The sequence below is a fragment of the Heterodontus francisci genome, chromosome 7, assembly GCF_036365525.1.
Source record: "Heterodontus francisci isolate sHetFra1 chromosome 7, sHetFra1.hap1, whole genome shotgun sequence".
Taxonomy (NCBI): domain Eukaryota; kingdom Metazoa; phylum Chordata; class Chondrichthyes; order Heterodontiformes; family Heterodontidae; genus Heterodontus; species Heterodontus francisci.
The window spans coordinates 79,673,417-79,699,135 of NC_090377.1; the positions used below are offsets into that span (position 1 = coordinate 79,673,417).

A 25,719-nucleotide genomic window follows, 5' to 3' on the forward strand; every position below is an offset into this window, starting at 1 on the left:
TATTTCTTAAATGGTGAAAGGTTGGGAAGTTTTTGATGTGCAAAGGGACCTGGGTGTCCTTGTTCATGAGCCACTAAAGGCTAGCATGCAGGTGCAGTAAGCAATTAGGAAGGCAAATGGTATGTTGGCCTTCATTACAAGGGGCTTTGAGTACAGGAGTAAAGAAGTCTTGCTGCAATTGTATAGAGCCTTGGTGAGACTGAACCTGGAGTATTGTGTACACTTTTGATCATCTAAGGAAGGATATAATTGCCATAGAGGGAATGCAATGGAGGTTCACCAGACTAATCCCTGGGAAGGTGGGATTGTCTTATGAGGAAAGATTGAGGAAACTGGGCTTGTATTCTCTCTCGTTTCAAAGAATGAGGTGATCTCATTGAAACTTACAAAATTCTTACAGGATGTGATAGGGTTGATGTAGATAGGATGTTTCCCCTGTCTGTTGAGTCTAGAACCATGGGGCATAGCCCTAGATTAAGGGGTAGGCCATTTAAGACTGAGATGAGGAGGAATTCCCTACCCAAGAGGGCTGTGAAACCTCAATCATTGAGCATATTCAAGACAGAAATCAATAGATATCTGGATTCAAATGACATCAAGGTATATGGGGATAGCATGGGAAAGTGGCATAGAGGTAGATGATCAGCTGTGATCTAATTGAATGGTGGAACAGGCTCGATGGGCTGAATGGCCTACTCCTGCACCCATGTTCCTAGGTGGAGAAGGTGCAAACAAGATACACATCATAACCAAGTAAGAAGATAACATGAACACTTGGATCCAAGTCCTGGAGATGGTGGTTAGAGCAAACAAAGGAAATAAATAGCCCATCATGTATGAAATTAATAAAAGTTGATATGGGTATTAAGTACAAACGAGATGTGAAACTGAGTTGGAGGGTATATATAATCATTACTGTATTCTGGGACAGAACTCTATAGCTTATAGAATAATATATTTATGTTGCAGTTGGAGTTATATAAAATTCAGTATCCACTCCCTAAATACAGATGATCGCTAGAACTGGCTCTCAACATTAGACTTGTGTGGTCTTTAATTATGATTGCATTTACTAAGTATCCATCTACATGGATATTCATCTACATGGGCTGCTTCGGTGCATAGTATGAAGCCTCGTGGACCACAATAAAGTTTAGAACCACGTTCCCATTAGTTTGCTTATATTGCAAACTGTGACTACTCACAGATCTTAGTTATGGATTTAGAATTTATCCACCAGTGAAGAAACTGCTCCAATAACAGCCCTTTCCAAGCACCCAACCCCATAATTTTCAAATAGAACAGTCCAGCAGTTAAGAAGTATGAGTGCTCATAGACCTGAGTTGCCAGGCGCACTGTTTGGCATGTCCCATGGCCATAGTTTGGACACACCTGCTGTAGCCAAATGAATAAAACTGCAGTCTTGAAACAGCAAGAAACTCCTTCATGCCCAGGAGATGATTCAAGGGATCTTGGACAAAGCAAAGCCAGAACAATGACTAGCTAAATGCAATTGGACTTGGAGACAATTAAAAAAGAAGATACAGGAGATGGGGTATTCTCAGTAAAGGTGACGAGGGATTGGAAATAATTACGAATTAGGAGCAGGAGTAGGCCACTCAGCCCCTTGAGCCTGCTCCACCATTCAATAAGATCATGGCTGATCTGATTGTAACCTCAACTCCACATTCCTGCCTACCCCCCGAGAACCTTTCACCCCTTTGCTTAAAAAAATCTATCTACCTCTGCCTTAAAAATATTGTTTCCACATCCACCCTGACAAGACCCCTCAGGAACTTATATGTTTCAATCAAGTTGCCTCTTACTCTTCTAAACTACAGCCTAGCCTGTCCAACCTTTCCTCGTAAGACAACCTGCCCATTCCAGGTATTAGTCTAGTAAACCTTCTCTGAACTGTTTCCAATGCATTTACATCCTGTCTCTATCTGCATGTGTTTATCGCGTATCATGCTAGTGTGGTCGCGTCGCATATTCGTAGCCGTTACCCAAATTAGAGTTTAAGATTAACAAACTTCCACCTTTCTTGTTTAAAGCAAAGAAAACCTGTCTAATTGATTTCTTTGCCTTACAATTGGAAAGAGGTGAACAAGGATTCACTGAGGGGGAGCTAAAACATGTTTTTAAAAAAAATATTAAACCCTGTTAAGGTTAAACCAGGCAAAGGCTGAGTGGGAATCTCTAGACCCTATTCTCATCTGGTCGTAACAGAAATTTGGGGATTTCACCCACAAACAAAAGAGAAATTGGAAGTGGAAGCCAAATCGATCCCAATCAAAAAAGAGAAAAGATTTCAATACAAGTTTTCTTGTGGTTGTGTGTGCTAGAATACTAATATGTCTGCGACTGAAGCTAGTAGCTCCCCAAGCCAGGGTGAAGTAACTTGGGATAAGTTAAAAGCACTGTCTAGGGAGGAGTTAAGGAAAATGGCTGAGCAGTGTGGGATCACTGTACATGGCAAGGCTAGGAAGTCTGAATTCCTAAGACTAGTGACCAACCACTTTTCCCTCAAATCTGAAGAAGCAGAAACAGGGTTAGAAGTAGACTCCGACAGGGTATTGCAAGCAAAGTTACAATTGGAACAAAGGAACTTGCATTAGAAGATAGGGAAAGAGAGGGGAGAAAGAAAGAGAGAGACAGGAAAGAGAAAGAACATTCCAGAAAGAATGTGAAGAGAGAGAGCTGATGTGACTTGAGTTAACTAGGGGGCGACTGGATAACCCCAGTCAAAGCATGGCCAATATGGAGGAGTGTAATTCAGGGCTGGGTACAGAATGGTTAAAACTTTCCCAACTGCTCCCAAAATTCAATGAGGGAGACGTGGAAGTGTTCTTTATGTCTTTTGGAAAAACTGGCAAGGCAGTTAAAGTGGCCAGCTGAGGCTTGGAGTCTGCTAATACAAAGTAAGCTAACCGTAAAAGCCCATAAGATTTATTCCCTGTTGCCAGATGAGAGTTCATCAAATTATGAACTGACAAAAAATGCTACCCTCGGGGCATATGTATTAGTACCTGAAGCCTATCGCCAAAAGTTTAGAACCATCAAGAAGCAAGCTAATCAAACTTACGTGGAGTTTGAGAGAAATGAGCAGCTAGCTTTTGATCAGTGGCTGAGGGCTCTTAAAGTGCAGTTCAGCTATGAGAATCTCAGAGAAGTAATTTTGCTCCAGGAATTTAAAAACTCTCTCCTACTCTCCATAAAGACAAATGTAGAGGAACAGAAGGTTCATAGAGCCCAGAAAACCATAGTTCTGGCTGATGAGTTTGCTGTCATTTGTAAATCAGTTCTCCAGGGGAAAAGTCCTGGGAGGGATCCCGGGGAAGATCCCGGGGGCTCTCCTCCAGCTAAAAAAGAAGGTGCTGTGAGTCGGAGTGAGACCCAGAGACCTGTGTGCTTCGATTGTAGTAAAGCAGGGCATTTAAGAGCTGACTGCTGGAAACTAAAGGGAAAACCTGTAGGGTTAATCAGGGCACACCCGCTCAGTGACGGAGAAGGGACCCTGATGGAAAGCACAGCAGAACAACCTGTGGCTTTAACTGCAGTAAGAGTGCAAACCAGGAAGCTTACGGCTGCAAGTGCAGGAAAATTTAATAGAATTCCTGAAGGTTATCGGGGATTTGTGTCTGAAGGGAGAGTAACTCCATACCCCTCGAGTGGGGCAAGCAAGTCCATGGTAATTCTCAGGGACACAGGGGCCACTAGATCCCTTTTACTGGGAAAAGGCCTGACCTTTCCCCCAGAGAGTGCAGTAAACACCAGAATGGTTGTGAATGATATTGGAGGGCAGTGTATGCCTGTACCTGTACAAAGGGTGCATTTGGAGTTACGACCTAGTTTTGGGACCGGTGACCATAAGGATTGTCCTTAGTTTGCCTGTGGACGGGGTTGACCTGCTGCTAGGTAATGATCTGGTGGGGGTGAAGGTGGTAGCTTCCCCAGTAGTGAAAGAAAGACCACAGGAGGTCAGAGAGACAGGGCAGTGGCAGGAGACGGTCCCCTGCGGTTTCCCTGAATGTGTAGTGAATGGGGCCAATGATCAAACCAGCTCCCCCAGAGGAGACTGAATTGGCACTGCAGGCAGATGACCATGAGGTCTGTCTGTCTGAGACTTTCTTTGGAAAGTTAGAATGAGTTAAATGAATCTTCCCTAACTGAGGCTCAATGAGCTGACCCAGTATTGAGAGAGTTAGCACACGTTGCCCAGTCTGAAATTAAAAGAGAGGGAGTGTCTGAATGCTACTATTTAAAGAATGAGGTACTGATGAGGAAATGGAGTTCTCCTCACAGACCTGAGAGCAAGGAGTGGATAGTGGTTCATCAGTTAGTGGTGCTACAGAGATACCGGAAAAAATTATTAAGAATGGCCCATGAGATTACGGTGGTTGTACATGTCGGTATATGAAAACCAAAGCCAAAATAAGACAGCAGTTTGACTGCCCAAAACTCCACAAAGATGTGATGGAGTACTGTAGGAGTTGCCATGTGTGCCATGTTGAGGGGAAACCCCAACCTACAGTGAAATCTGCACCCCTAAGTCCTATATCGGTGTTTGGAGGACCCTTCATCAGAGGCACAAGGCTGGAAAAAGTTTAGAAAAGAAAGGGGAAAAAGGGACCCAGAGGGCAAGTTAAAGGAAGTCCGGGAGGAATCCCAAATGTCTGGTCAACCAACCCCGAAATATTTGAAAAGTTAGACCCCGCATCCTCCTATGTAAATGCAGACACTAGAAGCACCCCACCAGAGTGGCTAACAGCATTTACAGGAACCTGCAGAAACAAAGAAAGTTGTCAAGAAGGCAGAGAAACCGTGAGGGTGATGCCTCACCTCGTCGAAGTGACACAGGGGAGTGCTGTAGAATTGGGGCAAATACCTGCAAGCAGGAATGTCCCAGAGGACAAAGGGAAGATTAGCAAAGGATCCGTCCCACACTCAGGAAAAAAGGGAACCAGCCTTCCCCTAAGGTGAAACGCCCTTGCATGACTCATCAAAGCACTGAAAGAGAGTTCAGAGTGGAACTGCCCACTTCCCTCGCCCCTGAGCAGAATTCCAATTTAGAGCTAATTAAATCTAACCCTCCCCTCCAGACCTCAACAGGAACAAAGACACCCTAGGCAGTCCTGGAAAGTACAAACTGGAAAACCTCCCCAAAAACCACATGTTTATTGGAATGCCAAAAGGGGCTGTTTAAAGCAGCACTGCTACCAAGAAAAGACAGGCTGTAACAACTGTTAGGATTTCTGAATGAATGAGAGAAATGCATGTGTGTTTTCCTGTACTTATCTTCTCTCTAGTCCCTTTTAATGAAATGCTCTTTTAAAAAAAAAAAATCGTATTTCATTCCACTGGGTGTGAAGGTGTCATGAAGACCCCACCTGCCAAGAATGAGACACATTAATTTTATCATATGAACATTAATTTTAAACTGTTGCTGGAATGAAGAAATGACTTGTTTTACAAGAGATCACCAGACACTTGGCTGGAGGACATGTGCACACTAAGAGACTGTGTTTGGAGAGACAAAAGAATTGCTCACTGATTCAATTAGCAGAGATTGGGCTGGGCAATGATGATTCATATCTTGTTGGGGTGGGAGACAACACTATGCACCCCCCCCCCCCCCCCACTGACAGCTTTGGAATCCACAAACATAAGATTGGACCGGCTGGTCCAGGCTTTTTGAGCTAGACACAGGACAGTTTGGGGTCAGACTGCAGATTGTAATTGAACCTGGAACAAGAGAGCTTCTCTCCTGGCTGGCTCGCTCTCGCTTTCTCACAAGCCTCCGGACCCACTGAAGACACGTAAACCTCAAGACAGAAAAGACTCCTACATTGAAACAAGTTAAAGCGTGCAGTAGACCCCAATGAACAGCAAGACTTACCGGCAACCAAAGACTCCACGTTGAACTCAAAGGACCATAAATAACTACCAGATATTGCCTCAAACATTTCCCCTTTATTCCTTCTACTTTTTCTTTCTCTATCTGCATGTGTGTTTATCGCATATGCATGCTAGCGTGGTTGCGTCGCATATTCGTAGCCGTTACCCGAATTTTTAAGATTAATAAACTTCCACCTTTCTTGTTTAAATCTAAAAAAACCTGTCTGAATTGATTTCTTTGCCTTACAATTGGAAAGAGATGAACAAGGATTCACTGAGGGGGGAGCTAAAACACAGTGTTTTAAAAAAAATTAAACCCTATTAAGGTTAAACCAGGCAAAGACTGAGAGGGAACCCCTAGACCCTTTTCTCACCTGGTCGTAACACTGGCCAGAGTGGATCGCTTTCTTCCTGGGATGCAATGACCAGAACTATATGCAGTACTCTAGCTGCAGTCTAACTAGTGCTTTGTACAGTTCTAGCATGAACTCTCTAATCTCACACTCTAGGCCTCAGCCAATTGAGACTGTAAGAGTGTCTACAAGTATGTAAAAAGAATGTAATGAAAGCCTCTGGAGACTAAGGAAATGGCAAAGATATTAAACAAATATTTTGTATCTGTCTTCGCAGTAGAAGAAACAAAAAGCATACCAAAACTAGTGGAGAACCATGGGGCAAATGAGGGTGAGAAACTTAATTAATATCAGTAGAGAAAAAGTACCAGAGAAACTATTGGGACTAAAAGCTGACAAATTCTCTGGACCTGATGGCCTACATCCTAGGTTCTAAAAGACCTGGTTGCAGAGATAGTGGATGCAAAATTACAAAGATTCTAGAGTGCTCCAAGTGGATTGGAAGGTAGCAAGCGTAACATTGCCAATCAAGAAAGGAGGGAGAGTGAAAACAGAGAACTACCGGCCAGTTAGCCTGACATCTGTTGGGAAAATGCTGGAATCTTTTATTAACGAGGTGTTAACAAGGCACTTAGCGTATCATAATATGATTAGGTAGAGTCAACATGGTTTTATGAAAGGGAAAAACGTGTTTGACAAATTTATTAGAGTTTTTTGAGGATGTGACTAGCAGGGTAGATAAAGGGGAACCAGTAGATATAGTATATTTATATTTCCAAAAGGCATTCGACAAGGTGCCACATAAAAGGTTATTACACAAGATAAGGGCTCATGGATTTTGGTGGTAATATATTAGCAGGAATCGAGAATTGATTAACAGACAGAAAGCAGAGAGTTGGGATCAAAGGGGCATTTTCAGGTTGACAGTTTGTAACTAGGGGGGTGCCATAAGGATCAGTGCTGGACCTTAGTTATTTACAATTTATATTAATGACTTAGATGAAGGAACCGAGAGTAAAGTACCAAGGTTTGCTAACGATACAGAGCTTGATGGGAATGTAAGCTGTAAGGAGGACACAAAGAGGCTGCAAAGAGATATATACAGGTTCTGTGAGTGGGCAATAAGCTGATAAATGGGATAAAATGTGAAGAAATGTGAGTTATTCACTTTGGTAGGGAGAATAGAAAATTAGAATTTTTTTAAATGAGGAGAAACGTTTAACTTTTGGTGTTGAGGGGGATTTGGATGTTCCCGTACAAGAAAAACAAAGTTAACATGCAGGTACATCAAACAATGAGGAAGGCAAATGCTATGTTAGCCTTTATTGCAAGGGGATTGGAGTACAGGAGGAAGGAAATCTTGCTACAATTGTACAGAGCTTTGGTAACACCACAGCTGGAGTACTGTGCAGAGTTTTGGTCTCCTTATCAAAGCAAGCCTCGGAGGTGCAGCAAAGGTTCACTAGATTGATTCATGGGATGAGAGGGTAGTCCTATGATGAGAGGTAGAGTAGAGTGTGTCTATAATCTCTGGAGTTTAGAAGAATGAGAGGTGATCTCAGTGAAAGGCATAAGATTCTGAGTAGATGCTGAGAGGCTGTTTCTCCTGCTGGAGAGTCTATCATCATAATATAAACTGGGATAGCAATAGTATACAGGGCAGAGAGGGAGAAGAGTTTCTGAAGTGTTTTCAGCAGAATTTTCTTGATCAGTACGTTTCCAACCCAACAAGGAAGGAGGCATTGCTGGATCTGGTTCTGGGGAATGAGGTGGGTCAAGTGAATCAGATGTCAGTGGAGGGACATTTAGGGAACATTGATCATAGTATCATAAAGTTTAGATTAGCTGTGGAAAAAGTCAAGGAGTAATTTAGAGTAAAAATATCTCATTGGAGGAGGGCAAAGTTCAGTGGGCTGAGAACAGACCTAGGTAAATTGGAATGAAAGATTGGCAAACAAAACTGTAACAGAAAAATGGGCTGCCTTTAAAGCAGAGATGGTTTGGGTACAGTCAAAGTGCATTTCCACAAGGGGGAAAAGGTAGGGCAACCAAAGTCAGGGCTCCAGATGATGAAAGAGGTAGACAGTAAGATGAAGCAGGAAAAGGGGGCATAGGCCATATGTTATGTTGATCATACAAGTGAGAACCAGGCTGACTATAGAAACTTCAGAAGGACAGTGTTAAAGGAAATACGAGAGGCAAAGAGAGAGTATGAGAAGAGGCTGGCAATTAACATAAAGGGAAATTCAGAAATATTCTATAAGCATATAAATAATAAATGGGTAGCAAGAGGAGGGGTGGGGCTGATTAGGGACCCAAAAGATCTATGCAGGGAGGCAGAGGGCATGACTGAGGTACTAAATTTCTTTACCAAGGAAGAAGATGCTACTGAAGTCATGGTGAAAGAGGAGGTAATTGAGATACTGGATGGGCTAAAAATTGATAGAAAGGAGGTATTAGAAGGACTGGCTCTACTTAAAGTTGATAAGCCACCAAGACCAGATGGAATGCATCCAAGGATACTGAGGGAAGTAAGGGCCAAAATTGTAGAGGTACTGGCCATAATCTTCCAATCCTCCTTAGATATGGGGGTAGTGCCAGAGGACTGGAGAATTTAAATGTTACGTCCTTTTTCAAAAAGGGTATAAGGATAAACCCAGCAACTACAGGCCAGTCAGTTTAACCTCAGTGGTGGGAAAGCTATTAGAAATGATAATCCAAGACAAAATTAGGAGTCACTTGGACAAGGGTGGATTTAATTAAGGAAAGCCAGCACAAATTGTTAAGGCAATTCATGCTTAACTAACTTGATTGAATTTTTTGATGAGGTAACAGAAAGGGTTGAAGAGGGTAATGCAGTTGATGCAGTGTATGTGGACTTCCAAAAGACATTTGATAAAGTGCCACATAAGAAGCTTGTCAGCGAAGTTGAAGCCCATGGAATCAAGAGACAGTGGTGGCATGGATGTGAAGTTGGCTGAGTAATAGGAAACAGAGAGTAGTAGTAAATGGTTGTCTTCCAGTCTGGAGGAAGGTAGTGTTCCCCAGGGGTCGGTACTAGGACCACTATTTTTCTTGATATATATTAATGACTTAGGTGTACAGGGCACAATTTTAAAATCTGAAAATAACACACAACTTTGAATATTGTGAACTGTTAGGAGGATAGTGATAGACTTCAAGAGGGCATAAACAGGCTGGTCGAAGGTTGGACACGAGGCCGATAAAATTTAATGCAGAGAAATATGAAGTGATACATTTTGGTAGGAAGAATGAGGAGAGGCAACATAAACTAAAGAGTATAACTCTAAAGGGGGTACAGGAACAGAGAGACCTGGGTATATGTGCACAAATCGGTGAAGGTGGCAGGGCAGTTTGAGAAAGTGGTTAAAAAGGCATGCGGGGTCCTGAGTTTCATAAATCAAGTCATAGAGTACAAAAGCAAGGAAGTTATGATGAACCTTTATAAAACTCTGGCTTGGCCTCAACTAGAGTATTGTGTCCAATTCTGGGCATCACACTTTAAGAATGTTGTGAAGGCTTGAGAGAGGGTGCAGAAAAGGTATACGAGAATGGTTCCAGGAATGAGGAACTTCAGTTACTTGGATAGATTGGAGAAGCTGGGGTTGTTCCCCTTAGAGAAGAGAAGGTTGAGAGGAGATTTGATAGAGTGTTCAAAATCATGAGGAGTCTAGACAGAGTGGATAAAGAGAAACAGTTCCCATTGGCAGAAGGGTTGAAAATCAAAGGACACTGATTTAAGGTGATTGGCAAAAGAATCAAGCGTAACATGAGGAAAAACTATTTTATGTAGCGAGTGGTTAGGATCTGGACTGCACTACCTGAGTGTGTGGTGGAGGCAGATTCAGTCGTGGCTTTCAAAAGGGAATTGGATAAGTACCTGGAGAGAAGAAATTGGAGAGCTACGGGGAAATGGCAGGGGAGTAGGACTAGCTAAGTTGTTCTTATAGAGAGCTGGCATGGACATGATGGGGAAATGGCCTCCTTCTGTGCTGTAACCATTCTATGTTCTATGGGGGCACAGTCTCAGGATACGTGATCAATCATTTAGGATTGAGATGAGGAATTTCTTCACTCAGAAGCTTATGAACCTTTGGAAATTCTCTACCCCAGAGAGTTATGGTGCTCAGTCATTGAGTATACTCACTGCTGAGATAGATTTTGGACTCAAGGGAAATCAAAGGATATGGGATCAGGTGGGAAAGTAGAATTGAGGTCCAAACTTAGAGATGATCTTATTGAATGGCAGAGCAGGCTCAAGGGGCTGAATGGTCTACTTCTGCTCCTATTTCTTATGTTCCTATGTTACAGGCATGCTGTTTTCCATTTTTCCACATCTTTTTCTGTGTGTGGTTCCCTTGATACAGCATACTCATGTGCCATGTCTGACAAGAGTGTAAACTGCTTACCTCTTGTCCACTTACTTCTCTATAATCAGGTGATATTGAGGATAGACAAGTGAAGAGATCTGTTTGATTTTCACAAGCTCTCTCAAAGGCTTTGGCTAAGATTGGGAATCCTGTGTGTAGAAAGCCTCTGTTTTGAACATATATCCTGTGACACTCTGGTACATAGGAACAGGAGTAGGCCATTTATCCCCTCGAGCCTGTTCCACCCATGAGATCATTGCTGATCTGTGACCTAAATCCATATACCCACCATTGCCCTATATCCCTTTATACCATTGGCTAAAAAAAATCTATCAATCTCAATTTTAAAATGGCAATTGATCTAGCGGCAAACTCTACCACCCTTTGCGTGAAGAAGTGTTTCCTAATTTCACACCTAAACGGTCTGGCTTTAATCTTTTGACTATACCCCCTTGTCCTAGACTCCCCAACTAGCATAAATAGTTTCTCCCAATCTACCCTATCTGTTCCCCTTAATATCTTGAAAACTTATATCAAATTACCCCTTATAAATTCCAGAGAATACAATTCTAGTTAGTGTAATCTCTCCTAGTATTTTAACCCTTAGAGATTATGGTAAATCTATACTGCATTCCCACCAAAGCCAATATATCATTCCTAAGGTGTAGTGCCCAGAACTGCTTGCAGTAGTCCAGTTGTGGTCTAACCTGTGGGCTTTGTATATCTGAAGCCTGACTCCTACCCCCGGTATTCTATTCCTTTAGATATTAAGGCCAGCATCCCATTAGCTTTTTTGATTATTTTCTGTGTCTGTTCATGCCATTTTAATGATCTATGTACCTGGACCATGAAGTCTCTTTGGACTTCCACTGTTTCTAGCTTCTCACCATTTAACAAGTACCCTGTTCTGTCCTTTTTAGGTTTGAGGTGGATGAATTCACATTCGCCTACATTGAATTCCATTTGCCACAGTTTTGCCTATTCACTTAATCTATTAATATCTCTTTGTAATTTTATGCATCTATCTACACTGCTTACAATGCTGCCTATGTTTTTGGCATTTCTTAGATGTGCAGCTTTTTATCCCATTATCTAAGTCATTAATGAATACAGTGAATAGTTGAGACCCAATTCAGATCCTTGCAGGACAACACTAGTCACATCCTGTCAATTCGAGTACCTGCCCATTATCCCTACTCTCCTCCTGCCGCTCAGGCAATTTCTTAACCAGATCCATTAATTTGTCTACAATTCCAAGAGCATCAACTTTAACTAACAGTCTGTTGTGATAGAGTCTGCAATTTGAAACCAGATGACTTGTTGAATTCTGTGAAGTGCACTGACTCTGGTTTCAAAGCTTGTTTTTTTTTGAGACAGTCCTTCTCTGGAAAGTGAAACAAATCTTCAGAGTTCTTGAAAAACAGAACTCATTAGGACCGGTTAATAACAAACAGAGTCATATGACCAGAGGTGTGACCAAAACTATTCAAGCTCAGTTTACAAGATTGCAGAATTGAAACAGGCTGGGAGCTTTTGGGGTTTAAAAACAAAGGCAGGCTATAAAGAGATAAGACTTGATTCTGGGAGCTGACCATTGGCAAATACGACTTGCTGCAGCTGTTTCGGTGACTTAAAGAGCTACAGGTGAAACCACTCCATCAAACCTGTCATGAGCAGGACGGGGGCCGTTCGAGAGGCGACAAGACCAAAATGTTTAAGGGAAGACTGCAACGCTCGCTTTTGACGAGAAGACTTTATTTCCATTTCGGAATCTTGGAGGACAGAAGTTGGACATCTACCTGAAGAAGTTCATGAATTTGAGGAACTTTGAGACTGTTTGGCGCTATCTCTGTTGAGAGGACTGCCCAGTGGATCCATGAGATCTATCTTTGTTGCATCTGATAATTAACGTGTAATATTTAAGCTATATATAGATATATCGACCATGATTTAACTGTTAGTTCATGTTTAATTTATGTTGGCTTTTGTTTGAGTATTAAAGTAAAATTTATAAAAATGAAAACTTGTCCTTTTTTTAAAAATTAGGGTTGGTTGGTGAATTTGATACTTTTGGTTTGTTGATCTCCATGGAGATCATAACACTCTTATGAGGAATTTTAACAAATGCCTTCTGGAAGTTCACATAAATAACATTCATCGACATTCCCCTGTCTACTACTTTCATCGTTTCTTCAAAATATTCTATCAGATTTTTCAGGCATGACCTAGCCTTTACAAATCTATGCTGGCTCTCTCTGATCAGCTGAAAATTTTCAAGATGTTCAGTCACCCTATCCATAATTGTAGACTCTAACAATTTCCCAACAGCGGATGTTAGGTTAACTGGTAATAATTGCCTGGTTTCCATCTGTTACCTTTCTTAAATAACCGAGCGACATGCACAATTTTCCAATCTAAAGGGACAGTTTCCAACTTGAGAGAACTTTGGAAGATTATAGTTATGTAGTGTTCCCACCTACTTCTTTTAAAACCCTAAGTTGGAAACCATCTGGTCATGCGGATTCGTCGCTCTTGAGTTGCCATTAATTTCTCCATTACTGTTATCTTGCTTATGTCAATTTTGTTGCATCCCTGCCCCTGATACAGTAACAGTTTCTCTGGGATGCCTGGTCTGGTGATCTCTTCCTCTACTGTTAATACTGAAGCAAGGTAATTATTCAGTATGTCTACCATTTCCTTACTTTATTGACAATATCACAGTTACCAGAGGTCTGCATTTTTTCTGACTACTCTCTTTTACCTAATATAATTGTAAAAGTTTTTTTGTGTTGATTTTGATATCCCTTGCAAGTTTCTTTTCATACTCCCTTTTTGTAGCTCATACTAAGTGTTTTGTCACCCTAATCATCTGAACTGCTCATGAAACACATCTGCATTATATTTCTTGTCTTTGCGACCAGCTAAATATAGCTGTATAATTACAGAATAATTACTTGAAATTTTAGATACGGAGATCATTTTGAATGGAATAAAGTTACCACCTGCATACACAACATCCTTAGTGGGCGTCGTTGGATAGAACACTATGGAGAAATCACCATTAGAAACACAAAGAACAATGCATGCATTTGTAAGCTGACCTTCATTAAGGTAAATACAGATAAATTCACATTCGTATAAAAAGACTATTATTGGTTGTATGCAAAAAAAAATCTATTCTATTGAAATTGCCTGTGAAAATGTTTTTCAAGAGTGCCTTTTAACCATAACTATTCAATTTACTATTGCATAATAACTTTAAATTTATGGAATTATAAAGTGCAGTTTTAGTTTAGATGTTAAAAGTGCTTTGTTTGATCTTAGCGTTTTTAGCATAATATGAGGCTGCATTCTGCTGATATCCGCTCATGACTCTTGTAATATAGCACATTCTGAACAACAAGGAAGCAATATTGGAAAATGGTTAGATAGGAGAGGACTAAGTAGAGCTGACTACAGGAGCGCAGCCACTGTGTAATAATGGCATCTTAATGTATTTTCATGCAGTGTTTTTTTTTCTTTTGTGTGTATAATTTCTTTTAGTCTATACTGGTTTCTTTCATCTCTTTTCCTTTTCTCTCCATATTATTTATAACAATTTTTTCTGGTCCTGAGTTTTACCAAACTTACTTATAGTTTATTCAAGAACAGTGCTTTAACATTGGGATTGACACTTATTGTGCACTGTTATCTCTAACATATGTTTGAAGTGTGTTACATATTTAATACATTTCCTTTTGCTTTGCAATGGTGAAATAAAACTATTTAAACTAGTTTAAATATGCCATTGTCAGTGAAAAATTATTGCTTTATTTCTGAAATAGAACATAAAAAATATTAAACGGTTTGGCATATAGTTATCAAATAAATCATATTTCTTCCTTTTTTATTTGCAAAGGGAAATTACTGGAGCTCAAACGTAAATGAGGTCCAAGGACTTGTGATCGATCAGGAAGGGAAGGTAGTACGTCGACTGTTTGGCAAGTGGCATGAAGGGTTGTACTGTGGAGTTGCACCCTCTGCCAAATGCACATGGAGACCAGGTGAATTCACTGATGAGTGATATATCATTGGGCAAGTTTTATAGTTCAATATCTAGGTATGAACTGATGAAATTAGCGATGGCAAAGGACTGCCATTTAGAGCAAACAAATGATGCATCCTGCTTTTAAGCCACCACCTCCTGATTATCCAGTTCCTTAATATTAGCATTTTCCAATGTAGTTTCAATGTGTAGACTAAATTTCCACAATAACCGCTTAGATATCTAGGTATTTTGTGATTTAGGACAGTTGTCTTTTATTGCTGTAAATTGCTCTTGTGAAACTGGGAACCAAAAAGAATTTGATTTGACATTTCAATAAGTGGTAATAAAACTGGAAGGATATTCAAAATAACAGGATTAATTTTAACCTAACTCAACTAGTATGAATAGGGCAGGTTCTCACTGAATGCCTATTTTACAACCCAGCTGAAGGCACTGTTGCATAAAATTAGGTGGTATGTGAAATGGGCGTTCGACCCAAAACCTCTGTTTCCACTGGACAGGTTAAGTTAAAATTACTCCCAACTTTTTGATGATCTCTTTTGGGGACATATGAATATGCTTATGTGGCTTCTACACTATTTGTTTCATGCAGTATCTCTGTTACAATCCCTTCCACTTCTTGAGAGTTGGTGGGTGCCTGGAACGCGTTGCCAGCGGAGGTGGTAGACGTGGGCACGATAGCGTCTTTTAAGATGTATCTAGACAGATACATGAATGGGCATGAAGTAAAGAGATACAGACCCTTAGAAAATAGGTGTCATGTTTAGATAGAGGATCTGGATCGGCGCAGGCTTGGAGGGCCGAAGGCCCTGTTCCTGTGCTGTAATTTTCTTTGTTCTTCTATTAAGTAAACAGAAATTGAAAATCTCAGATTATTTTACGTGTACTAATTTGTTTTCCTGTGCAATTAGTTATGATGAGTTGGCAGCTATGCTGTTTTATGTGTATCCAATAAACCCTAACAGCAACTGTCCCATCTGTTCCTAGCAGAGCCAAAGATGTCTCTACCCTTGCCAGAATATCTCTGTCCTCCAGCTACTCAACATGTTCCCTAATTTAACCCCTTACAAAGAGGTTTCTCTTCCTCTCGCTTCATCTTGTATTATCAGGGTACTACTTCTGTTCTCCTCTAAATTGTTCCTATGCTCACTGGGGAGGGGAGAGGCATGACAGGGTATGACATGCTGCTTGTGGGAACGGAAAGCTGGTGAAGCCACGTTTATAGTCAGCTTTTTTAATGTATTGTGTGATACATTTTGTCTGTCGGGTATATTGTTGGACTGGTGAGGAACTATCATGTTGGCTTGAAGTGATTTATGACTTTAACCCCTTATAGGAACTAGACCAAATCAGGAGTACATCTTCATAAATCTCCTTTAATTAAGCTCAAACCAGACAAACTCTTATAGACACTTATTTTAGGTCCAAAGAATTGAACTAGCTTTCCCTCAAAGAAAGAAAAACCATAGAGAATATTACCATCTTTCGGATATCCTATTTTAAAAATAATTATGGCTAAGTCATAAATATCCCAGATATTATAACGGTCTGGGAACTCTCTTCAATGCGTATCATTCCACTTAAAGAGAGGGGGTTATTGTAGTTGTATACAGAATGCTACATGAGATGATTTATTAACTTTTATATATTTAGTAAAGAATTTAACATGCAATATACTTTTAAGTGGATAAGTATACTACAATATCAAAGATTACTAAGAGATGTAAAACATAATCTTATTTCTAAAATAGAATCCAAAAGTTCAACCTTGACAATGTTACGGCAAAATATCTTAGAATATCCATCAAAATTCAAAGTAAACTGTTACCTTAAATTCCTGAGCAAACCTCCTGCCTAACGAGACAAAACACTCTCAGTGAAGAGTAGAATTCTGTTGTCATGCAGTCAGCCGTTCTTACCATAGGATGAGTATTGATGAGGATTTTCAATACCATCGATTTCTTGATTCAAAACTTTCACGTTTATGCTGTTTCTAATCTATTAACTCATCTTTTGGAATGTAGATGTAACCTTTTTGTGCGTGTTTTTCCCACTTTTTTATCCATATATGGTGATATCATTACTTACTCCCAATTCTGCTAATATCATTAGCTAATTATTCCCAATTAATTATCTGCTGAGAATTCCTTTCTCATGACGTTGTGAGCTTTTATTTGGTCAAAATGTTCGTAGTGTTTTATAGTAATACTAAGACTTAACTTTATAAATGTGTTTTATACTTAAAAGATTTTAAATTAAATTTGTGCAGTAACTGTTTTTTTCCTTTTTGGGTTAGTTTGGGTTTACATGACATCTGTTTTTTGTAGGTAACATTCCACTCTGTGATTGATCACCTGTGATGGTTCTTTGATGGCACCTCGTACCATCTCTTTAAGTTAGTCTGTCAACATCATTAATATTATCAACTAATTAGGAGTATAGTTATCAGTAGGGAACATGTATAACCTATCTCATTTACCTTAAAAGGCGTATCTGGTACATGTTCCATTGTAACAGGGATGTTCATGTTTTTTAACTTTGCCCTTAAAGGGAATTTCAGTGAGTTTTGAAAACTGACCATTTATTCAATCTTTAATTCTAAAAGGTATAACGTATTAATTATATCTAAATTCCACCTAATTAAGCCTATTATACTTATATTCCATCACAGGCTGTATCAAAGAATATTTTTTTGGTAGAATGTGAGGAGGAAATTGAAATTGGGGAAAAGGTTTTAGATCTATGACAGCTGAATAAGCAGTTAGATAATAGAATGAGAAGAGAAGTGTATCTACACTGCAGCTACAAGTCTGTGATGGGTAACTGCAGTTTGGGTTTACATTGATAGGCTCCTGCCTGGCTGTAACTTAGACTGAGCTGCCCAGGGAAAAAGCTTCATGTATACCCAGATAAACACTTGTGCTTACCTGGAGTACCGTGCACATTTCTATGGGAGGATATACTTGCTTTGGAGGCGATACAGCAAAGGTTCAGTAGATTGGTTCCTGGGATGAGGAGTTGCCATTGACGAGAGGCTGAGTAAACTGGGCCTATATTCTCTGGAGTTTAGAAGAATGAGAGGTGATTGTATTGAAACATACAAAATTCTAAAGGTGCTTGACAGGGTAGACACTGAGTGGTTGTTTTCCCTGGCTGGGGAATCTAGAGCACAGCCTCGGGATGAGGGGTCGATTATTTAGGATGCTCCATCATTGAGTTTATTCAAGGCTGGGATAGATAGATTATTGATCTTTGAGGAAATCAAGCGATACAGGGAGTGGGCGGGAAAGTGGAGTTGAGGCAGAAGATCAGCTGTGATTGTATTGAATGGTGGCGGAATAGGCTCGAGGGGCTGTATGGCCTACTCCACTTCAGTTTCTTATACTACTCAGATAAACACTTGTGCCTACCCAGTCTAACAGTTGGAAATTTAAATGTTTAGACAGCAGGAAGGATAGACACACACTCTCAAAATATTTAAAGTCACATCAAGTATATTTTAAAAGGCGAAGGCTTCCACCAGAATTCTCTGAGCTCTTTATAAACCAGATTTGACAAGGCTCCGCATTGCATTTACATATCATACAGTTAAATGCAAGTAATGTACCTTTCTTCTCCAGGAAATTGGGCTTCTGAGTCTGGTCATTCCCTGATTCTGGATTTATACTCGGTTTAGCATCTGTCTGAAACAGAGATTGCTTCATGATGATGGTCAGCATGCAGTGTAAATGCACCCTTAACCAATAAGAAAGAGGAAAATCTACTAACAGATCAGCATGAATAATAGACCCAGCATACATGACACACACAAGTTATATAAATATATTGTGCATTGTATTCCCTTATTAACTGAATAACCTTAGATGTTTATTCCGCAATGTGAATGTTTATTTTGTTCAGAGTGTATGTTTTATTATTTCTTCAGCCAAACTGTAGCTATATCTTGTATGACTTTGGTTATGTTAATAATCTACAAATCAACATTTAAACAGTAATAAAATATGGAAGGTTTTTTAAAGCATTTAAAGCTACACAAAATGTTTTGCTTCATTTAATTAAAAAATCTCTCTGAACTGTTGGCAAGTGAATGGTCCTAAGCAATTGATTACCAACCATTTAAAGCTGCGAAACCTCTATTCCTGATGTTTTCATGATTTATTTAGTGCTGTGCAACAGACAATGGAACAGGATATTTAGCTGTTCAGTGATTTTGTTGCAATAAAGGTAGTGCGATACCTGTGTATTTGCATGCCAGTGATGTTGAGGTACTTTTATTTTAGTTACATTAACTTTTTTTTTAACTCCACAGGCTCTATGCCGACAGACAGTGATATGTATTATGGTTTTACAAGATTTGCTATTGAGCTGAATGAATTGGATTCAGTGTTGAAAGAGTTCCTCCCATCAACAGATGCCAGATTTAGACCAGATCAGAGGTAAAAAGGATTAAATATACAGCTTTCAGAGTAAATAATATCAGAGTTCTGAAGTGCTGAATGATGACCCCCAGATTCTGGAATGGTCCCAGTGGATTGGAAAGTAGCAAATGTAACACCGCTATTCAAAAGACAGAAGGGAGAAAGGAAGCAGGGAACTACAGGGCAGTTAGCCTGATATCAGTCATCAGGGAAATTCTGGAAAGTATTAATAAGCAAGAGGTAACGGTGCACTTAGAAAATCATAATATGATTCAGTAGAATCAGCATGGTTTTATGAAAGGGAAATCATGTTGGACAAATTTATTAGAGTTTTTTGAGGGTGTAACTAGCAGGGCAGTTAAAGTGGAACCAAAGGATTTGGATTTCCAAAAGGCATTTGACAAGGTACCACATAAAAGGTTGTTGCACAAGATAAGGATTTGGGGGTAATATATTAGCATGGATAGAGGATTGGTAAAGGTCAGAGAACAGAGAGTAGCAATAAACTGGTAATTTTTCAGTTTGGCAGGCTGTTACTAGTGGGGTGCTGCAAGGATCAGTGCTGGGACCTCAGAAATTTATAATTTATATTAATGACTTAGATGAAGTGACTGGGCTGAATTTTACCGGCCCCTCAGTGCCGCGTGTTGCGGTGTGGGAGCCGGTAAAATTCTGCAGGGAGAGGCCCACTTCGACCCACAACGTTGTGAAGGCCCCGCCACATATTACCAGCGGCGGGGAGGACCTCAGTGTGGCCCCCTCCCCCCACCGACTGGCGGCGGGCCCTCATCTCCATATGCAGATTGCCAATAAATGTTGTCAAAATAACTTACCTGCTGTCCCGCGCCGATTTTATGGCTTCTGTTCTGCCTTCGCATGCCTTCGGAACTCCGCATGGAGTTCCAAGGCGAGATCCTGCTGGGGAGGGGAGAAATAACATTTTCAGGGCGGGAGGGGTGGAGGAGCAGGGCAATCAATTTTTATTGGATGTGGGGATGGTGGGAAGCGGTTGAAGGGCAAAAGATTGAAGGTTGGGGGGGGAAAGTTCGGGTATTTGAAAAATCAGTTGATGGTCATTTTGGGCAATGAAATGACCATTGTGGGCGTTGGGGAAGGGCCTCCATCACTTATTTTTATAATTAATAAAAATCAATTATATTTTGCTATTAAAATTATATGTAAGGGCTGAAAGCCAGGGACACAGCAGCCACTCCTACATGTCATCGGGGGCAGGCGCTCCGCCCCCACTGTTTAAATGAGTCCCCTTGCGAAATATCACGGGGGCTCCTCGGCAGCCACTAAATGCAAGCACCCCGCTGAGTTTAAATTCAGCCCACTGGGTGTAATGTACTCAGGTTTGCTGATGATATTAAATAAGATGGGAAAGTAAGCTGTGAGGAGGGCGGAATCTCATCTGAATGGACCAGCATGCAGCCGGTAGTAGGTAGGGAACCCGCTTGCAATTGAAGTGGACATTGCCGTGGCTCTTTAACTCAGTTACGGTATTAGCATCACGCTTTTTGATTTCCTAGCCAATCAAGTGCAGAATTTGTCAAAGGAAGGGTTTCTAGTTATAGGGACTCCGGGAGGGGATTGATTCCTATGGTCTCAGCAACCACAGAGCTTTGGTGACATCACATCTGGGGTACTGTGTAGTTAGGTCTTTGTACCTAAGGATGGATATACTCGCCTTGGGGGTCGGTGAGGGGTGTCCGGGGTGGAGGCGGATAGCGTGTGATGAAACGAAGGTTCACTAGAAATATAAAAACAAACAGCAAGAGCTTCTACGGGTATATAAAAAGAGAGTAGCTAAAGTGAGCATGGGACCCTTGGAGGATGCAACTGGAGAATTGATAATGGGGACCAGGGAAATGGCAGATAATTTAAACCAATATTTTGCATCGGTCTTCACGCTGGAGGACATTGTAAACATCCCACAGATATCAGATAAGCAAGGAGCTAATTGGAGGAAAGTTCTTGTAACAGTCTCTATCATAAGGGACAAAGTATTTGACAAACTAATGGGACTAAAGGCAGACAAGTCACCAGGACCTGATGGCCTACGTCCAAGGGTTTTAAAGGAAGTGGCTGCAGAGATAGTGGAGGCATTGGTCGAAATATTCGAGAACTCACTGGATCCTGGGAGGGTCCCAGTGGATTGGAAAACCGCTAATGTGACACCCCTGTTCAAGAAGGGAGGGAGACAAAAAACAGGAAACTATAGACCAGTCAGCCTAACATCTGTCGTTGGGAAAATGCTAGAGTCTATTATTACGGAAGAAATAGCAGGACATTTCGAAAAGCTTAATGCAATCAAACAGAGTCAACATGGTTTTGTGAAAGGGAAATCATGTTTAACAAATTTGCTAGAGTTCTTTGAGGATATAACAAGCAGAGTTGATAAAGGGGACTTAGTAGATGTAGTGTATTTAGAGTTCCAGAAGGCATTCGATAAAGTGCCACATAAAAGATTATTGCACAAGATAGGAGCTCATGGTATTGGGGGGAATGTATGAGCATGGATTGAGGATTGGTTAACTCACAGAAGACAGAGAGTCGGGATTATTGGGTCTTTTTCAGGTTGGAAAGACGTAACTAATGGAGTGCCACAAGGATCAGTCCTAAGGCCTCAATTATTTACTATCTATATTAATGACTTGGAGGAGGGGGCAGAGTTTAATATATCCAAATTTGCTGACGATACAAAAATAGGTGGGCGGGCATGTTGTGATGAGACAATAAGGAATCTGCAATGGGATATAGATAGGTTGAGCGAGTGGGCAAAAACTTGGCAGATGGAGTTTAATATAGGAAAGTGTGAGGTCATGCACTTTGGTAGGAAGAATAAAAAGGCAGACTATTATTTAAATGGAGAGAGACTTCAAAGAAGTGCAGCACAGGATTTGGGTGTTCTTGTGCATGAGACACAAAAAGTTAACATGCAGGTGCAGCAAGTAATTATGAAGGCAAATGGAATTTGGCCTTTATTGCTAGGGGGTTGGAGTTTAAAAATAGGGAAGTCTTGTTACAACTGTACGGGGTGTTGGTGAGGCCACACCTGGAATACTGTGTACAGTTTTGGTCCCCGTATTTAAGAACGGATATACTGGCATTGGAGGAAGTTCAAAAGAGATTCACTAGGCTGATTCCTGGGATGAAGGGGTTGACTTATCAAGAATGGTTAAACAGTTTAGGCCTTTATTCATTAGAGTTTAGAAGAATGAGGACGATCATATTGAAACATACAAGATTCTGAGGGGGCTTGACAGCATAGATGTTGAGAAGATGTTTCGACTACTGGGGGAATCACGAACTAGGGGACATAGTTACAGAATAAAGGGACACTCATTTAAAACTGAGATGCAAAGGAATTTCTTCTCTCAGAGGGTAGTGAATGTCTGGAATTCTCTACCCCAGAGAGTTGTGGAGGCTAGATCACTGAAAGTATTTAAAGAGGAAGTAGAAAGATTTTTGAAATATCGGGGAGTTGAGGGCTATGAGGAGCTGGCATGAAAGAGGAGTTGAGGTCTGGGGCAGATCAGCCATGATCTTATTGAATGGCTTGAGGGGCCAAATGGCCTACTCCTGCTCCTATTTCTTATGTTCTTACGTTCTAATTCCTGGGAATAGAGGGTTGTCTTATTCAGAGAGATTGAGTAGAATAGGACCATAATCTCTGGAGTTTAGAAGACGAAAGGTGATGTCATTGAAACATATAAGATTCTGGGAGGGCTGGACAGGGTAGATGTTGAGGGACTGTTTCCCCTGGCTGGAGAGTATAGAACTAATGGGCATTGTCTTAGGATAAAGGGATGGCCATTTTGGACTGAGATGAGGAGAAATTTCTTGACTCAGAGGGTTCTGAATCTTTGGAATTCTCTGCCCCAGAGGGGTAGAGGCTGCTCAGTTGTTATATACAAGGATGAGATTGATAGATTTTTGTACTCTTAAGGGAATCAAGGGATTTGGCGATCAGTGGGGCGAAATGGAGTTGAGGTCGAGGATCAGCCATTATCTTATCAAAGTGTGCAGCTGGCTTGAGGGGTAGTATGGCCTACTCCTGCTCCTATTTCTTAAGTTATTACTGCTTGTTCGGAAGGGTAGACTAGTCCTCATTCTTTTTATATACTGTGGTTACCTTGGCCAATCCAATTAGAAAAGTAAGAATGGTGACTACTACTGTTAAGATTTGATTCAACTGGAACCCATAAGTTTCCTCTTTTTGTATGACCTATGAGAGGCAGTGGTGTGATGGTAATGTCACTAGACTAGTAACCCAGAACCCCAGGCTAATGCTTTAGGGACATGGGTTTGAATCCCACCACAGCAGATGGTGGAATTTGAATTCAATTAATAAATCTGGATTTTTTTTTTTTATTCGTTTATGGGATGTGGACACCGCTGGTTAGACCAGAATTTATTGCCTATCCCTTGAATTAAAAAGCTAGTCTAGTGGTGATCATGGTGATCATTGTCGATTGTTGTAAAAACCCTTCAGGGAAGGAAACATGCTGTTCTTACCTGGTCTGGCCTATATGTGACTCCAGACCCACAGCAATGTAGTTGACTCTTAAATGCCCTCTGAAATGGTCTAGCAAGCCACTTAGTTGTATCAAACTGCTACAAAGTCTAAGAAAAGGAATGAAACTGGACAGACCACCCGGCATCGACCTAGGCACTGGAAACAACAACGGCAAACCCAGCCCTGTTAACCCTGCAAAATCCTCCTTACTAACATCTGGGGGCTTGTGCATGACATAGTCATACTCAACGAATCATACCTTAAGACAATGTCCCAGACACCACCATCGCCATCACAATAGAGGCGGCCGCACAATGATATATAGTTGGGAGGGAGTAGCCCTGCGAGTCCTCAACTTTGACTCCGAACCCCATGAAGTCTCATGGAATCAGGTCAAACAGGGGCAAGGAAACCTCCTGCTGATTACCACCTACTGCACCCCCCCCCCCCGCCCCTCTTGGCTGATGAATCAGTGCTTCTCCATGTTGAACACCAATTGGAAGAAGCACTGAGGGTAGCAAGGGCACATAATGTACTCTGGGTGGGGGACTTCAATGTACAACACCAAGAGTGGCTCAGTAGCACCACTACAGACTGAACTGGCCGAGTCCTAAAGGACATAGCTGCTAGACTCAGTATGCAACAGGTGGTGTAGGAACCAACAGGAAGGAAAAACCTACTTGACCTCGTCCTCCCTGGAGTACCTGTTGCTGATGCATCTGTCCATGACATTATGGGTAGGGGTGACCACCACGCAGTCCTTGTCGAGACGAAGAACCATCTTCACACTGAGGGTACCCACCATCATGTTGTGTGGCACTGCCACCGTGCTAAATGGGATAGATTTCAAACAGATCTAGCAGCTCAAAACTGGGCATCCACGAGGTGCTGTGGGCCATCGGCAGCAGCAGAATTGTTATTCAACCACAATCTGTAACTTCATGGCCTGGCATATCCTCCACTCTACCATTACCATTGTTATGACCAAGGTGAGAGTAATGCACCGTTAATTCAGCCCCACTACTCCACAGGTCAAAGCAGATTAGTAAAGTTTCCCACCTACTGGAAATTAGCCAAATTAAACACTTTGGGCTGGATTTTAAAGGGTCCCCGATGCTGGAATGGTGTCGGAAGGGGGATGAAGATCACTACGGATGAGGCCCGCCATCGGCACGGCCCGATCTCAACAGAGGCGGAGAGGCCTCATGGCGGCCCCCCCACCGCTCGGTGACGGGACCACGATTTCCATATGTAAATACATAACCTACCTGAATTAATGAAGGTCCTGTCACCCTCCTTCTTTGCCGCACCTCTCTCCATTCTGGCAGCCGCCATTGCTGCACCTTCGAATCCCCGTTCGGGGAAATGAGGCGCGACTCCTGTGGGGAGGGGGAAGGAGTTACTTTTCTCAATACGGGAGTGGGGGAGCGGGATCAAACTCTTCAGATTGGTTGTGGGGGGGAAGACGGCCGCCCCGGCCATACTAATGAGCCGCTGCGTTTGGCATCGTGTGTGCAAGCCGCCTATCTCAGCGGTGGCTTTCAAAATGCAACCCTTTATTTATTCCCCAGAATAAAGCACATCAAACCAGGTTCCTTTAAACAACAACAAAATTAACTATTTATTAATAAACCAAGTTCTAAATGATAATGAGATAAATCTATACGTATGAAAAGATGTTATAACTTCTTATTCGTTCTAACTCTCTTGCACACACACATACATTAAAAAAAAGTTACTGGGAAAACCGGATATATTGATTTTACAATGGTTTCTTAGGAATAATAAAACAACTATGTTGTAACTTCTGGTAGGATTTCCGGATTGGTGAGGTGTCCCAGAGTCGAATAGTCAGATGCCACTCGAAGTCTCTCCAGGCGAGTTTGATAAACAGTCTGTGATGGGTAGGCATTCAAGGCAATTTGTCTGCAGCAGGCATCACAGAGATCTTTCAGCTTAAGGTGTAGCAACAAATCTACTTACATTTTAAAGTAGCAGTCCAGCAGTAGAAACGTTCTTGAGATTTCAGGATCTTGCAAAAAACACAAAAGGCAACAGGACTCAGTCTTGAGGCAGAGATTTTCCAGAG

The 25,719-nt window shown here is 41.3% G+C and overlaps 1 protein-coding gene across 13 annotated transcripts in view; it reads left to right on the top strand.

The window, feature by feature from the left end:
• Positions 1–25,719, top strand: part of osbpl6 (oxysterol binding protein-like 6) — a 224,950-nt gene that overhangs the window by 189,067 nt on the left and 10,164 nt on the right. For 12 of the 13 annotated variants that reach the window (XM_068035503.1, XM_068035502.1, XM_068035501.1 and 9 more), the window contains 3 exons: positions 13,609–13,753; positions 14,541–14,685; positions 19,000–19,126. In XM_068035503.1, the coding sequence (XP_067891604.1) occupies positions 13,609–13,753; positions 14,541–14,685; positions 19,000–19,126 (417 nt within the window). Of the gene's footprint in view, positions 1–13,608; positions 13,754–14,540; positions 14,686–18,310; positions 18,545–18,999; positions 19,127–25,719 lie in introns of those variants that run through there. The other variant, XM_068035513.1, reaches the window with a different exon arrangement.